Source organism: Phodopus roborovskii, unplaced genomic scaffold (genome assembly GCF_943737965.1).
Source record: "Phodopus roborovskii unplaced genomic scaffold, PHOROB, whole genome shotgun sequence".
NCBI classification, from domain to species: domain Eukaryota; kingdom Metazoa; phylum Chordata; class Mammalia; order Rodentia; family Cricetidae; genus Phodopus; species Phodopus roborovskii.
The window spans coordinates 16373275-16391175 of NW_026126636.1; the positions used below are offsets into that span (position 1 = coordinate 16373275).

General features: G+C 38.5%; 2 protein-coding genes across 2 annotated transcripts in view; one reads left to right on the forward strand and one right to left on the reverse strand.

Annotated features, from left to right (window-relative positions):
• LOC127238813 (zinc finger protein OZF-like) overlaps positions 1 to 17901 on the forward strand; it is a 300203-nt gene that overhangs the window by 125183 nt on the left and 157119 nt on the right. The gene's annotated exons all lie outside the window — the stretch shown is intronic.
• Positions 5037 to 16976, reverse strand: LOC127238521 (vomeronasal type-2 receptor 116-like). Its single transcript, XM_051207134.1, has 6 exons — positions 16786 to 16976; positions 14820 to 15114; positions 13759 to 14555; positions 12225 to 12435; positions 8916 to 9039; positions 5037 to 5941 (listed from the first exon to the last, which is right to left on the reverse strand). Exons 1-6 carry the CDS (start codon positions 16974 to 16976, stop codon positions 5037 to 5039), a joined length of 2523 nt encoding a protein of 840 aa, XP_051063091.1.

Consider the following 17901-nt stretch of genomic DNA (forward strand, 5'->3'; position numbering starts at 1 on the left):
ATATGAAGAAAACGGAGACTACTCACATTAGTGAATTAATGGCACAACTGAAAGCCATAGAACAAAACAGCAGCAAACTCACACCAGAGGAGTAGATGCCAGGAATTAATCAATTTGGGGGCTGAAGTCAATAAAGTAGAAACTAGAAAAACAACGAATCAATGTAACAAAGAGGTGGTTTTTCAAAAAAATAAATGAGACAGACAAACATTTATCCAAAGTAATCAAAAAGCAGAGAAAAGCATGCAAATCAACAAACACACAAATGAAAAGGAGTACATAACAATGGGTACTGAGGAAATCCAGACAATTTTCAGGTCATATTTGAAAACTTGTACTCCACAAAATTTGAAAATTCAAAGGAAATGAACAAATTTCTGGATAACTATCACTTACCAAAATTAAATCAAGAACAGATAAGCAACTTAAATGGACCTATAACCCCTATTGTAATAGAAGTATTCATCGAAAGCCTCTCCCCCGCCAAAAAAAAAGCCCAGGGCCAGATGGATTCAGTGCAGAATTCTACCAGAAATTCAAAAAAGAGCTAATATCAATACTTCTCAAATTACTCCACACAATAGAAGCAGAAGGTTCAATACCAAACTCTTTTTATGAAGCTACAATTAACTTGGTAGCAAAGCCACACAAAGATACAACTAAGAAAGAGAACTACAGACTAATAACCCAATACATTGTGGATATGTATTGTGAAATTTTGGTTTGTCATTGAATATCTTCTTTTCTCCTTCTATAGTGATTGAGGCTTTTTCTCAGTATAATAGCCTGTGGACTCTCAGTATTTGTAGAATATCTATTCAGGACCTTCTGGCCTTGAGAGTTTCCATGGAGAAGTCAGGGGAGACTTTGATAGATCTGCTTTTATATGCTACCTGGCCTTTTTCCTTCACTGCTATTAACATTCTTTCTTTATTCTGTATGTTAGGTGCTTTGATTATTATGTCTCAAGGGATCTTTTTTCTTTGGTCCAGTCTATTTGGTGTTCGGTATGCTTCTTGTACTTTCATGGACATGTCCTTCTTCAGATTGGGAAGGTTTTCTTCAATGATTTTGTTGAATATGTTTCCTGCACCTTTGAGCTGAGCTTCTTTGCCTTCTTCTATGCCTATTATTTGTAGGTTTGGCCTTTTCACAGTGTCCCACATTTCCTGGATGTTTTGTGTTAAGGATTTGTTGGATTTAAGGTTTTCTTTGGTCGATGAAGAATCTATTTCTTCTAGTTTGTCTTCAGCGCCCGAGATTCTCTCTTCCATCTCTTGTATTCAGTGGTTATGTGTGTGTCTGTAATTCCCGGTCGTTTGCCCAGTTTTTCTATTCCCAGCATTCCTTTAGCTTGTGTTTTCTTTATTATCTCTATTTCAGTTTCCAAGTATTGAACTGTTTCCTGCACCTGTTTAGTTGTTTTTTTTTCTTGGCTTTTCTTACCTTCTTTAAGAGACTTGTTCCTATCTTCCAAATGTTTGTTTGTTTTTTCCTTACATTTCTTTAAGGGATTTTCTTACATCTCTTTGAATGCCTCTATCATTTTTATGAAGATAAGTTTTTAAGTCGTTCTCTTCTGTTTTATCTGCTTTGGGGTATTCAAGTCTAATTGGTGTAGAGTCCCTAGATTCTGGTGGTGTCATGCTTGTCTTTCTATTATTAGGTGTTTTCTTTTATTGCTATCTTTCCATCACTTCTTCCAGTGGGTGCAGGTAGGATCTCTCTCTCCCTCCCTCCCTCCCTCCCTCCCTCTCTCTCTCTCTCTCTCTCTCTCTCTCTCTCTCTCTCTCTCTCTCTCTCTCTCTCTCTCTCTCGTGCTCCACCAGTGGGCTTAGGTGGGTCAGAAATTTGATGCCTGTAGCTCTGGGTAGCCCAGGCTCTTTAGGAGGTCTCTCCTCAGGCAGGGGCCCAGCGATGGGGGTCAAAGATCTGGCAGGCAAGGACTTGGGACAGACCTGGACCTGCTGGAATAGGCGGATCTCTGGCTGGGGCTCAGAGCTCCAGCAGAGGACCCGCAGTGGCGGTCAGAGATCAGGCCAGCAGGGACTCATGGTGGTCCTGTGGATAGGCGAGTCTAGTGTGCTTAGAGCAGTTCCAGGAAGTTCACCAAAGTTGGCAGGATGTTGGATCCCCCCTCTGTTCCTGTGCTCAACCAGAGCAGTGGGACTGTAGGCTAGAACTGGCACAGGTTATGTGGGAATTTAACCCGAACTGGTTCCAGACTCGCCTCCAGCAGATGGGGGTCAAAAATCCTGCACACAGGATTGTCCCACTAGGATAGGCGGATCTCTGGCAGGGCCCTGAAGCTCTCTCAGAGAACCGGAGGTGAGGGTCAGAGATCAGACAGGCGGGGACTCCCCATTATTGTTTAACAGTTGTTGCCTAGCTCTTGAGAATCTTTAAAATAGTGAGCTACTTTGACTTTTTCTTATCAAAAGGCTTTCTTTACCAAGCATTTAAACCTACTGTCAATTACACATATACAGCCATATGAAATTCTATTATTGGGAAAGTTTACATCTATACTATTTGTACTTATATGAATGACGTGAATGATTTGAAAAGTGCTGGTTTTCCTAGAGATGAGGTCATGGCCAGTGATCATGCCTCAGGGAATGGTTTCTCATTTGTATCTTTTGTTTTAAATGTTAGCATAGGCTTTCCGGAATACTTTGTTAATATGTGAAAAGAATGGAGGAAGAGATATTGCCATGAGAACTACGGCTTAATACTTTTCTCTGACCTAGAGTTCCACAACTGATTCCAGGAGACCTCCTTCCTTTAAACTTATGGCCTCAGTCTGTGGAACTTGTCACACAGAATCTAATGGATTTGGTGTGGCATATTCCCATTGCAAGAATGGGCTTTGGGAGACTATTTTTCTGTGGAGTGGTAATGTCTCAGCCTAAGTATATAGGGGAGGGACTAGGCCCTGCCCCAAATGATGTGACAGACTTCAATGATCCATGGGGCCCTCACCATACCTGTGGAGTGGATGTGGGGGGAGTTGGGGAGCTGGTGGAGGGCATCAGAGCATGGTAGAGTGAGGGAATGGGGATTGGTATGTAAAATAAGGTTGTTTTTCATTTAAATCTTAACTCTACACTGAAAAAGTGGGACTTGGTTCTAAAGGAGGTTTACCAAGTTGTATGTATCCATCAGGAATTCCTGTTCTCTTATTGCATCTTTGTATGCCCACATTTTTTCTTGCTATCAGATGGTATCACTCCCATTCATCTGATTGTTCAGAATAAATTCTCTCCAGCTGAGCTGGATGATTCTCATCTTTCATTTATATCATGAATGTAAATCATGATATGATGCTTGTTGTCATTGTCTTTGAAATCTTGCCTTACTATGGGCATCCTGACTGCTACACATTGACAACTTAAGACATACATGACCTACAGCTGTGGCCTCCTGTGGGTGGGGTCAGCTTGGTAGCCCAAGGGCCTAATGAAGTACCTAGATATACTTAACACATGGTTAAGGAATACTAAATGACACATGGCACAGCTCCTGATAATAAGCTAACAAATACTGAGAAAGTATTCAGTAGACATGATAGTAAACACCCTGAACTCAAGCCCTGGTGATGCTAAGAAAATTTGAGGCCAGCCTGGGTTTAATAAGACCTATTTAAAATACCAAGAAGTAGGAGTTGGAGAGATAGCTCAAAAGCTATAAAGAAAAACTGATGAAGTCTTCTGGACTAAGGTCCTTCACCAAGCCCCAGGAAACTAGGCCAAACCAGAAGGAGGTCCAAGATCCAAGTATTAGTTCATCAAAGTGAACTTAGAAAAGGTCAGTTTTCAAAACACCCGGAGATTCCAATCAAACTGCATGAGCCTAATAAGGAAGTCCCCTGTGTTTTAACTATTAAAAACAAAACTTTCAAAATCCTCAAAAAAATTTATTTAAAAAAAACTGTGCCTATGCTATTGCCACATTCCTGGATTTTCCCACATCCCCTGATGCTGATTGGGGACTGGCCCCCAAATTGTTGGCCTAAATGGACATCTGATTCTGATAGAGAAGGCAGACAGACAAGGTTGGACATACATGGCATGTTCAACAAACACTGCTGGTTTAAATGAATGTCTGCATTGTGAATAACCTAAGTAGATCTATACTGACTACCCTCCACAAAACTCAAGTCCAAATTTACCAAAGCTATCAACTTTAAACCATAAACACCAAACCTGGCTGAAGCAAAAGTGTGGAGTAGCCTTAAACTCATTCGAATAGGAGAACAATTTCTGAAAAGATGACCATTAGTACACAAAATAAGACCAAGAACTAAGAAATAGGTCCTCATAAAACTGTAAAGGACCCCTTAGACAAAGAATGCTAACTTTGAGACAAGGAAGCAACCTAAGGAATTTTACCAACTACAGATCTGATCAAGGACCAATATCCAAAACCTATGAAGAACTCACGACACTAGGTATGAGAAACTAAGTAATCTAATTTTAAAATGGGGTACAGATCTAATATACAATTCATTAATGAGGAAAATCAAATTGCTCAGAAATTGTTAAAGAAATGTTCTTTTGCCTTGTCTTGATTCTCTTACTATATATTGTTTTGTCATGTATGGGGCTTGTCCCTGGAGTGTTTTTTTTTTTTTTTTGGAGTGGTGATAGAGACATAATTAGAGAAGGTAGGCAGTAGGAAGGCAATTATGACAATATCGCTTATTGTTTTGTCTCAGCACTCAAGTCCTATCACAGTAACACATTCACTCTGAAATCAAAAGAAGAACACAATTTATTTCAAATAATATTGTATATTAGAACAAAAAGAACTTCTAGTCTGGAGTAATCATCAATATGCACATCTTGCAAAGTAAGTGGTTGTGTGGAGGATTATAGGAGACAATATACAGAAAAGTGGCATGTATGATAACCCTAGGAATCATTATTAGAGGAAACAGTGAGGTTTACTAGGTAATGCATAATCCTGCACTGCATCATGATAGGTAAGTCTGTACCAATGCTACTGTTGTCAGTTTCAGTTTAGGAAATGTTGGGTCACAAAGATGTTTTCCCCTTTAACTTCTGAAGAGAATTTCTCTCAGGTCTTAACAAAATTATGTAGCACTTGGGAACAAAGATGCATCCCAGCAACCCTGCACTGGAGGCCAAAATAGACAAGACCTCCACAGCCACCATTACCTTGCCCTTGGTGCTGTGGTAGACAGGGAGGAAGGTGATCCAGACACTACAGAACAACAGCATACTGAAGGTCAGCAACTTGGCTTCGTTGAATGTATCAGGGAGGTTCCTTGCCAAGAAAGCCACAGTGAAGCTCCCTAAGGCAAGGATGCCATGGTATCCCAAGACACAGTAGAATGCAGTAACTGAGCCCTTGTCACACACAATGATGATTTGGCCATATTCAGAGTGTACATCGGTAACAATAGAAGGAGGAGAAAATCCAAGCCAGATTAAACATAGAAAAATTTGGAAGAGGGTACAGATGACAATGATATAGTTGGGTGCTTCTGAAATCAGGAAGGACCTCATTCTTCTTCCAGGGGCTCTGACTTTGAAAGCCATAAGCACCGTAACTGTTTTGGCCAACACAGTGGAAACAGCCACAGTGAACACAACTCCAAAACTGATTTGCTGCAGGGTGCATGTAACTACATTGGGATGGCCTATAAAGAGCAAGGGACACAGGAAACAAAAGATGAGCGAGATGAGCAAGATGTAGCTGAGATTACGGTTATTGGCCTTCACAATGGGAGTGTCACGGTGTTTCACAAAAACCCCAAGAAGTACAGATGTGAATGCAGAAAAGCACAAGGACATTAAAGCCAGAGTCATTCCTAAGGGGTCTTCATAGTTCAGAAATGTCACAGTTTTGTGAAAACACTGGCTGTGATCTGCATTGGCATACATGTCCTCTGGGCACTTCACACACTCATATACATCTGGTGGAGAAAGAAAAGAATGATTAGTTCAGTTTCATACTTTTTATTGAAAGAACATTTCAATTAAGTGTACTGCAAAGGCATTGCAATGAATGTGTTTTTTCTGAGTATGTTGTTGAAAGATCTTGCTGTATAGCAATGCCTCCATTTAACAATATTTGTGCATTATCTGTATGTGTAATGAAATCAATTAATCATTACATTGTCTACTTAACTGTGTGTTAATGATTCCATTTGTCATCTTTAAGGAAATCACAGATATTTTCAGTGCATTCTGGGTGCTATGATTAGCCGGTTAAGTGTCAGAATCTGAAATCATTAACCATTGCATTGCACAGTGTGTATTTTTAAATCCCAGATTCCATAGATGCATTTTCTGCTGAGGTCTTTCTTGTCTGTTTTATGAATGCTTTCAATAAGATATATGGAGAACATGTCTTATACTAGGGGAAGTCCTACATTATGTAGCTTGAATATTTCAGCCCAAATGCATTGACCTAAAAGCAACATTAAATAGAATCAGTAGGTATTCTCCAGTCAGCATAAGACACACCAGGAACAATTATAAAAGGAAATCAGATTTATTAGCCTCAGAGGATGTCAGGGATAAGAAAACAGGAGATAGAGGATGAGGGAGAAGGGAAAAGAACAAGGGAGTATGGGAAGGAGTAGATATTCATGGAGTACAAAGAACTGCCTATGGATAGTGAGGAGTCAAATGGGACCTGTAGGAAATTGGCAGTTTATAGAGGTAAAGAATCTTTAAAAACGAGGAATCCCTTCTTGGTATGAAGTACTTAATTTGATTGTCAGGTTAATTAGGCAGCCACAAATGTTTTTTGCTAGCTAGACTTGAATACTTTGATAACTGAATCTTACTTGTCAGGTTCAGGAGGAGGCAGTAGCCAAATAAGGGAACAGATATTTGTGTCTAGCTTTAAGGATGTAATAGTTAGCTGGACAGTGGTGGTACATGCCCACCTAGTACTTGGGAGGCATAGGCAGGAAGATTCTGGTGAGGTCAAAGCCAGCCTGGTCTACAGAGATAGCAACAAGACAGTCAGGGCTACAATAAGAAACCCCCATCATGAAAAACCAAAAAAGAATTTAATTTTTGGTTGTGAGCTTAGCCTTGAACAGCTGAGCCCTATGTACTCACTCATAAGTGGATAGTAGACAAAGAGCAAAGGATAACCAGCCTACAATAGCCACAACCCCAGAGATGCTAGCAAACAAGGACCCTAAGAGAGACATAAAAGGACCCTCGAGAAGGGGAAAGGGACAAGATCTTCTGAGTATATTGGGAGCATGGGAGAGGGGCCATGGAGGCAGAAGAAAGAGAAAGGGAGAAGAGGAGTGGGGAGGACATGAAGGATTAGGAAGGTTGACTTGGGTGAAAGACAGAGAAGGAAAGCAAGGAAAGATGCCTTGATAGAGGGAGCCATGATGGGCTTAACTAGAAACCTGTCACTAGAGAAATTCTCAGCAATCCACATGGATAACCCCAATTAAGAAGCTAAGCAATAGTGGAGAGGCTACCTCAAATGCCCTTACCCTATATTGAGATTGAATGCTACCTTCAATGCCATCAAAGAGCCTTCATCCAGTAGCTGATGGAAGCAGAAACAGAGATTCCCAGCTAAGCATTGAGCCAAACCCCTGGAATCCAGTTGTAGAGAGGGAGGAGTGATGAGCAAAGGGTTCAAGACCATGCTGGGGAATCCCACAGAAACAGCTGACCTGAGCAAGTAGGAGCTCATGAACTCCCGAATTACAGCTTGGGAAACTGCATGAGACTAAACCAGGCCCACTGGATGTCTCTTGGGAGGCTTGGACAGTCTATAGGGTCATTGGCACCAGTATTTATCCCTAGTTCATGATGGGCTTTTGGAGCCCATTTCCAAAGAGCCATATTCTCTCAGCCCAGATGCCTTGGTTCTGCCCCAAATGATGTGACAGTCTGTCGTGATCCACCTTCCTAAGGAGAGGATAGGGGTGGGATGGAGTGATGGTGGGGGGAAATGGGAGGATAAAAGCAAGAGAGAACTGAAATTTGTATGTTAAATCAGACTGTTTTAATTTAAATTTAAAAATTAATTAAAATGTATATTATTAGGATTTCTATAGCATGAAGAGAAACCATGAGCATGATTGTATGAAGGAAAACATTTAATTTGGTGGCTTATAGTTCAGAGTTTCTGTCCATTGTCATCATTGTGGGACATGTTGGAATGCAGGCAGACCTGGTGCTGTAGAAGGAAATTAGACTTATACCTCTTTGATGCATAGTCAACAATGGGTGTGTCTTGATTATATCTGAGACCTCAAAGTCTGCCTGCAAGTGACACATTTCCTCCAACAAGACCACACCTACTGATAAGACCATTCCTCATGACTTATTGGGTCAAATTATATTCAAACAACCATACTAAAGTAATGGCTTTTAACAAGGCAAAGAGAAATGGGGGAAAGCGGAGTTCAATAGAGATATGTTTGCATGCTCAGACTGGCTACAGTTCCTTCAGCATCATTAAGTTGTATAAGTGTGTGTATGTATTTGTGTCTGTGTGTGCATGTAGAATAACAAAACACCACATGAATACAGGAGTGATTGTGTTTATATAGGGGAATTCAGGAGGCAAAATGATAGAAGAAAGATATATAAATACAATTTTGATGTTGGAAAATGCAAAACTAATTTTAAAAATTAAATATATTTAATTTATTGTATCCTCACCTGGCAGTAGAGACTCTACTCTTGAATCTTGTTCATAAAAAACATTAACCCATTTACTCAAGTAGAAACTACTGTATATGTTAAGCATTTAAAGAGCCCTAGATCTTGATTCCATCACCTTTGGGGACAAGCACTTTCCACACTCTCTAATTTCGATCTATGGGAGACCCAGACTCTGTGAATGTATTCAAGTGTGAATCTGATATTGAAATAACCTTATGAGCAGCAAACACTCACTTGTCTCATTAGAAACTTCATTTTCCAGGCATTGGCTGCAATCAAAACAGCAGGGTGCCATTCCCTCCTGCCGGAGTTTTCTGAATCCAGGACCACAGTCAGCACTGCACACAGAGTGTGGCATCTGAGACAAATTAAAGACATGCTGATATTGTGAGTTTTGCCTACTCCTTCCATAACTATATTGTATTGGGCCATTGAAATATTAATAATCAAGCAGAGCAAGCCAGGAAACAGTGTTCCTAAAGGGTTTATGCTTTAGTTGCAGTCTCCAGATACATGACTTGTGTTCTATGGACTGTAATCCATGAGATACATGGACCATTCCTGTTCACTGTGTTTATGGTTAGTGTTTAATCACTTCCTGTCTCTAGAGGCCACATGCCCCACTCTATTTTGGAAAATTACTATTGCATCTTATTTGATATACTGTTGATGCCTATAGTGAGTATTTTTCTTCTTTCCTTACTATAAACTTGATCCCTTAATTGTATTATTCTCTTGGTCTCATATATCTTGCATTTTCCTTAATTTTATCTTTGTCATACTTTCAGCTTTCAGATTCTTCTGCCTTGACTTTGAGTCCTGACATCCTCTCTTCGCCTTGAACTATTCTCTTAGTGAGAATTTCACTGAGATTTTTATTAGATTTCTTTTGTATTTTCTTTACATATTTTATTTTGATTTTTTTCATTACTTATACATTTTATGATGTGTTTCTCATATGCTCTCTCTGTTCCATTTTCTATGCATCTTTGTGTGATTGCATTCCATTCTCCTGGAGATGATTTGCATCCTGTTTGATTTTCAGTCTCACCTTTGAATTCTTTGTTCAGTATTCATTGAACATACTCCCATTTAAGCCTCTGACTACAACATTGGAGTTGTTTTGATGTCTTCATATTTTTTGTTCATTTTTCTTTCATTGAAATGTGAATATCTGAGAGTAGAGCAATATTTGCTTTTTTCTTAACCTTCAGTATTTCTTTCTTCTTTTTCTTATTGTTCATATGGATTCCAGTTCCCTCCCCCTCCCTCCCACCCTCCTATGTCCCCCGACCACCTCCCAAACCCCCCCCCAACTCCACAGAGTGTATGATGCCTTCAAGGAGAGGTCAACAAAATCTGTCACATCATTTGGAGTTGGGACCAGGCCCTCCCAACTGCTTCAAAGTTAAGGGAGTAACCCTTCATGGATAGGGAATGTGCTCCCATAGTCCTTTTCTGCACAAGAGATACATCCTATTTCCACTGTCAGAGGTCCCTTAGACTGCCCAGGCCTTCTAACTGAGACCCATGTTCAGGGTTTCTGAGTCCAACCAATGCTGGATTCCCAGTTATCAGTCTGGGGGGGGGGCACATTAGCTCCTCTTTGTTCAGATCAACTGTCTCTGTGGGTTTCTGTAGCCTGAAAAAACCATACTGAATGAGGTAACCCAGTCACAAAAAGAGAAACCTGGTATGTATTCACCCATATGTATTTTAGACATAGCACAAAGGATTATCAACCTTCAGTATTTCTATAGTGTGTGTTTTTTATCATGGTGAAGTGAGGACTTATTAGAGCACACATGAAATTTCATTGCTGCACTTTAATGGATATATAGCTCAGTTTTTAAACCTTCTGCTTATATGTCTCTTTCCATAAGGATGGTTCTCATCACTCTGAGAAAGAATACTGAGTGTAGATTTCATATTAATGGGCTACCTAAGACACAACTTCAAATAAGCTTTTCTAAAGTTGACTCTTAAACTCAACCCACTTTGCAATTGGATGGTTTGAATAAGATGCTTTAAAATCACCCAAATCAGAATTCAAACCTATCTTATAGCTCAGACTCATAATGGAATATATATATTTATAATATTTTAAGAGCCAATTTATTTACTACCAATACTTCTACCCACACAGATAAGGAAAATAGACAAACACTTGTCAATTTTAGTGAACTATGAAAGTGTTAATGAAACCAAGAAATATTCTCCTCATTATCAATTCCTTTTACAGGGTAAGTTTCAGGTGAAATTGCTCAGCTATCAATAACAATTTCTAAGGATGAACAGGGTTCATGCTTGATTCCTGGGGATCACTGAGTGACACTAAGCTGTCTCTGGTTCCCAGGGCCAAATCAATGTTCTGGCATTCATATGTACCACGCATGCTAGTATTGCATAGAGATACATGTAGACAAAATACCCATAGCCGTGTAAGAAAAAAAAGATAAAAGAAAGTCATAATTCACAGTGTATCAAAATGGATTATGTAAATATTAGTATATTAATGGATACGTTGACAATTTAGGACCTGTTTATAAAATGCTTAAACCAAATTATATAATAAAATCAATTATTTGCATATATTTAATATATTCCTCCATTACAATTAGCCACAGTTTGTCATCATCTGTGTCACTCACAGGTACCAGAAAAGAGGAAAATTCACTGTGTAGTGTAGTAATCAGAATGGTACCAAGAGAATATTGCTCAATTTAGTGGAAATAATAGTAAACAGTGGTGACAAGCAGTTTTATATTTAAATTAAGAAACATGGCCTGGTACCATAAGAAGTCATCGCATGAGTATCTGAAGTCCCCAAAGAAGTAATAAAATCTCACATCTTAAAAGTGAAAAAAATCCTACTAGCTGATGGAAACAGAAACAGATACCCACAGTTAAACTCTGAGCCAAACTCCTGGAATCCAGTTGTAAAGAATGGGAAGTGATGACCAAAGGGGTCAAGACCAGGCTACAGAAACCCACAGAGACAGGTGACCTGAACAAGGGAGAGCTCATGGACCCCAGACTGATAGCTGGGAAATCAGCATAGGACCGACCCAGACCCCCTGAATGAGGGTCTCAGTTAGAAGGCCTAGGCAGTCTATTAGACCTCCGACAGTGGAACAGGGATGTATCCCTGGTGTACGAAAGGAATTCTTGAACCTGTTTTCCATGGAGGGATACCCCCCTTAGTCTAGAGACAGGAGTGAGGACCTAGGCCCTATTCCAAATGATTTGACAGATTTTGATGATCCCTCCTGGAAGGCCACAGTGGAAGGCCACTGTGGAGTGGGTGGGGACTGGGGTGGAAGGGAACTCGGGAGTGGGGGAGATGGGAGGGACAAGGAACTGGGCTCTATATGTAAATTAAGAAAAAATAATAATAAATTTAAAAAAATAAAAGAGGGTAGAAAATGGTTTCTAACTGTGACATTGTGTTTTATTTCATTAAGTTACAAGGAAGAACAAATGGACCCAATTGAAAGTGTTACTGCAATAAAATCAATACAAGTTGGAGTTGGTCAGACCTACCTGTCTATTTCCTGTAGCCCACTCTAGCATGTGTTCATACAAATAGAGCTGTTGACCATGTGGAAAATGTGAGAAAAAGTTTCCTATCTTCACCTTAAATCCAAGACCATTTGGGAAATTCCAGATCTGGAAAATGTCATAGTCTGGCTGCAGATTTTCTTTCTGGTTCATATTCACCCTCTTCCCAGCATTGCTACTGAGGTGGGTTTTCCTATGAAACAAGTACATTTGAAAGACAGGAAGCATTCAGTAGTGTATGTGCACTTTCTTGAAGTTGGAAAATGTATTCTGATTTCATCTTAAATTCAGCTTTAAAGGTAGAAAGGTGAGAAATCTCAATGAAAGCAAGTGAATTAATGAAATTATCATAATGTTCCTAGAACTGTATTTTCTCAGAGGAAACTATCAAACACAAAGGCATACATTTGAAATGTGCACAAAACCATACACATACAAGATGACTCATATCCATACAGACATACATACATACATAATGTAGCAACATATTATTTACTCACATATACACATATAAGCTAGACATTTTTGAACTATAGACAAATGCAGAGAGTCTTATGAAGCCAAACAGACACACAGAAACAGAAATCAGCAAAAACTTACACAGACTTTCACATACAACCACAAATTCATAGACATATAAGCACAAGGAGACATACAATGATACAAACACCATACTGGGAGATATTGATGAAGAAAATTTATACTCCAATCCACAGACAGACAGATACAGACACACATACACAGAGACACAGATATACATATTTGAAAGAATTCCCATAAAATAAAAAATACACATAGATACATATAGACAAGCACAGAATCCCAAATGCATACAGAGTGACATTGACAAAAGAAACTTGATTCTCACTTCTAGAAAGACATAGATAGATAGATAGATAGATAGATGATAGATAGATAGATATGCAGATACACAGAAACACATATATACACACATAAGGAAAGGCATACACACAGAAACTCAGAAGCATAAAAACAAACACCCATATATACTGAGAACCATCTACTCACACTTTCAGATAAACGTGTGCATACTGAACTGAACCATAACATTATTTCCTGTGTAATTATTCTCATAGTGTCAAGTAAGTTTTCACAACCTAGAATCAGTACCAGGATCAGTTCAGACCATTTGTGATAACCATCCCCTACAATGATAATCACACAATTGAAAATAAACGAACATAAGAACATTTTCTCTTCATGGAGAGAATGTAGGTGGTAGGAATGATAGGTTTCAAGAATGAGAGTATGGCTGATGATATTGAGATGCTTTGCAACAAACTCACGGATTTTCATCGACAAACTGTATTTCACTAAATTGCCTTTGGAGTAGGGATTTCTACCAACCTAGAATTACTTTCTCAGACTGAAAAAATGTTCAGAAATCTTTATATTTGGGGAACTATTTCCTAATCTCCTAGATTGTGGCATCTGAGAGACCATTAAAAACCATGACATTGATGACAGCAAACTATCCAAGAGAAGAAACACTAACTTCAAGCAGTTAGAACCAGGCCCTTTACTGTTGTCCCTTGACTGAAGAAACATCTCATGAAAGGCATGAGCCACAGTATACACTGCATTGTATATGTCATAACTGCCATCACTAAAGGCCATGTCAAAAGTCCCTTCCAATAGCCATTCCAATGAGGTGTTGGATGAGCAGGTCTTCAGTGTCTCACATTTGGAAGCTGCGACTTCGCAGTTAAAGTTCATCCACTCCAGACTCGCCAAGACTTCATCTGAGTATTGGAGAGGGTTCAATGTCTGAACAAAAGTTTTAAAACCAGAAATCTCACCACGGTAATTTGCAAAAGCTAGAGTCCCATGAGGTTTGTCAAGTCTGAAGTCTTTCTTACTTGTAGTCACATCCCACTGTGAGGTAGTGACCCATATTTTCTGTATACCTCGAGATTCCCACATTATAATGCTTACAACTAGAGAACCGTCTGTGTCACCAAAAATGATAACAACGTTTGTGGATGATGTCATGATTTGATTATAATACACTTCAGCTCTTGACTTGTATAAATGCATGTTGGTTGGAATCATATTCACAAAGGCAAAGCAGACTGTATTCTTTTCCATCTCTCTTCTCAAATATGAGAGAAATTGTATACTCTGATCATTGTCTGAGATGGCCAGCCCAATCCAGTTCCAGCTGAAGTGAAGTATGAGAGAAACCATGGCAACAGCTAGAGATGTGTCATTGGGGGCCATCTGATACAGATTTGGAAATTGTTCGTGATCATTCAGGAATGGTTGGAACTGTCCATATGTAATATGGACTACCTAGAACACAGGGAGCAACATGAGTTGCATGCAATCCTAAGAACTCATTAAGCACAGTGTTCTACAGAGTTGTAAAATACCCCCTTACCTGTTTTGCCTTCCCTCATCTCTATTTGAAAAAAGGAAATGAAGCCCCACAAATTCTCTGAAATAATAACCTCAACTTCAAACTACACAGTTTGACATAAGTGTAAGTCCAGTTTCCATCTAGGATTGGTAGCAACAGAGACAGATTTATTGAAAACACAACCCACAAATTCTCACCTTGTGATAATAGTACATGTTCAGATATTTATAAATTATGGAAGAGGTTGACCAGTATGGTCCTGAAAGCAGCACTCCACATGTGGTCCCTTTACTACAGATATAATTAGGGGCTATATCGTCATTGGTTTTTTCTGTTAATTGAATGAGATCGTACAATTTTTCCTCAGTCAGACAATCATGGAATTGGAAGTCAAATAGTAAAGATTTATTTGGTAAAAGATCAGGATTATCGTTGACTTCATCCACGGCAAAAGCTAAGGCCAGTGCATATTTATGGTGTTCAGATGATTTTCTGTAAAAGGGTACATTGTTTAGAAGGGATATAAAAGTGCATATAATACTGGATGGCATTCCCAACCTCTCCCTATTACTTAAATAAATGTTCTGTGTTGTGAGGCTGAAATTACATAAGAAGTTGGAAGATTACAAAATCTTTAAAAGTTCGTGAGATTATAGCTCCTATATAAATGTTGAAGTATCAACATCTTCCACAGACAGCTTTATATATCTCTGGTTTTTTAGTGCTTTCTCGGAAAGTAAATACCAGGGCACAGGCTTTGACCAAACAGTAAACCTGATTATTTTTTATTTTTAAATTGTTGAGCAAATTTAAAATGCATGTGATGTGTGAACCATAGAGTTTATGATAGTTTCTTCAGAAATTAACTGAATTGGCTAAGGCATTTATAAATGTCTGATTTGGATAACAATATATCCCCACATATCAGCTTTATCCCTTTCATTATATTTTCTAGTTTATCAATTGCAGCTATAAAATCTTTTTTATAAGATTTACTTTTAAATAAATTCAAATACCAGAGATATATGGTAAAGATGTATGACTATATTCATGTGTTTATGAATGGGATTAATGCTCATTTATGCCATAAATGGGAAATGGTCAAACTGTTTTGACTTGTAATTTGCTGTAGACTAGAACAGCCTCAAATGCACAAGAATAAACCTGTGCATGGTGCAGAGGACAGAAGTTAAGATTATGTACTTCCTCCTCACTGTTGTTCATCAATTTTGAGCTCACGCTGGCAAGTCATATATTCACACTTGGCTTATATGAGCAACATATTTTTCTTCTTGAAACATTTTTAATACCTTTCTAGTTACACTAACACAATACTAGCATCATAAAGCAATTTTTATGTTCTAGTGTTACATTTTTGTAAATAGAAGACTACAAATTGGAAAATGTGGAGATTTTAGGTAATATTGTGGGTAACAAGTCAGTTAGAAGAGAATAGTACCAATTTCTGTTTAGGCTTATGTGAAGAATGATAACTGCTGTTCTTTTCTATTCATTTCATATCATGTGACCCATAAACATCAAACAGATTCCTTCATTCTGAGAAATTTACTTTGAGTTAAATACAGTTTGTTTCACTCTTCAAAAATTTACCACTGTGATGTCTTCATGTATAAATGTAGTTATTTATCTATACACTTTTTAAATAAAAATAATTTCAGAATATTTATTACCACACAGAAAAATTGTCACCGAAAAGATCAGTGTCACATAACTGAATATTTATGTGAAAACTGTCTGCAGCTATGAGTGCCACAAACATCAGTTGCCCTTGCACATGCATTAGGCCATACACATCGATGAAAGTTCCATTGGATGATTCAAGTCAATTTCTTGTACCCACTCAGAATGATATTCACTGAAGTCGAATGGGGTTTCTTTTGATACGATATCACCTGCTACTGTGCCATGTAACCTGTGGACATATATATATATATATATATATCTTATTCACATAACATAACAACTCTGGACAAATTAAAAGTAGAAAAATAGCATTGAGTCTCTACAAGAATTTGAAGTTGTTTCTTGTGCAGGCTGGAAAAACAGGGCAGAATATTCAAGGTAGTGCTCTGACCCTAATCCCCCTAAGCCCTGATGAAGTATTCATGATGACATTTACACAGAAAATACAAACTTACTTACTGTACATTTAAAAAGTGTTTGAAATATTCTTTCCCCTTTGGTACAACTGAAAGGGCGAAAAAACAACCTGTGTCCGTGTTTCCTTCCTTCCCTTCGTTATCCTTTATTCTCCAGTAGCACATAGGATGAATGAAACTGAGCACTGGATGAAAATTGTTCAGGTACAAGAAGAGAAAAATCAAAGTGAACATGTTTTTTTCTGCTCTAATCCAGAAAAGTGTGGATTGTTATGCAGAGCAGTACATCAAATACACACTCACGTAACTCCACCTGCTTTTATGTATGTGACCATAGGAGGTGCCACTTGTGCATTCATTATTGCTTTCCTTTTTTGTGCAGTTGTTTCATTGCCCATTAAGAAAACATTGACACTCTTTCACCTGGGGTTGTGCATCTGATATCCAAATCCCTTGTGATGAAAATTGGTCAATAATTACATATGAAGATATTTCAGCTAGTTTCATGACATCACTCATCTTTGTGCAATTAATGTCCGTGGCATGATGCCATATTAAGGAAATTTGCTCCCATGACTTCTTCATCAATCTGTTTATGCTAACACTTTTAGAAATGATGTCAGTGGATATTGTTAGGAAATGAACAGTGAGACATGTGTTATTTGTTCAGGAGGAAACACTGAGTCAGAACTTATGGATACACACTGGGAATTATATCACAAAATTCATATCATCAAAAAGCAGCTGCATGTTTAGACCAATTGTGTTCTGCAGAGCATGCTCAGTGTGGGTGATGCTACACCAGTGAAAGGTACACATGTGTATCCACAGCCCATGCTTCCATTGTCTTGAAAACAACTAAACAGACCACATGCTGAATGTTTTTGAATCCTGTTTTTCCCAAACTGCAGCTCATCACAGAACTAGAGTTCATTTAAATGTTAAATGCTGATTTTCAATTATTCAACAAGACCCAGAGAGAACACCAGACCTTTGTGCCTCATTTTTTTTCTCAGTTTCCATTCCAATAATGGCTTTGAAGAAGTCTTTTGTTGGGAATCTTAGAAGTAAACAGAAACTCAAAAGGGACCTTCTTATGCCATTTTCTTCATCATCTATTTAGTTTGCATTTTGGAATGTGCACTGCCAATGAGTGTTC

Excerpts from the sequence above, each read along its gene's own strand:
- LOC127238521 (XM_051207134.1), bottom strand. The coding sequence starts at position 16,976 with ATGTTCACTTTGATTTTTCTCTTCTTGTACCTGAACAATTTTCATCCA. Across the intron at positions 12,436-13,758 it reads CCTGGTTCTAACTGCTTGAA|GAAAACCCACCTCAGTAGCA; the intron begins GTTAGTGTTTCT and ends CTTGTTTCATAG. Across the intron at positions 9,040-12,224 it reads GGGCTACAGGAAATAGACAG|ATGCCACACTCTGTGTGCAG; the intron begins GTAGGTCTGACC and ends AATTTGTCTCAG.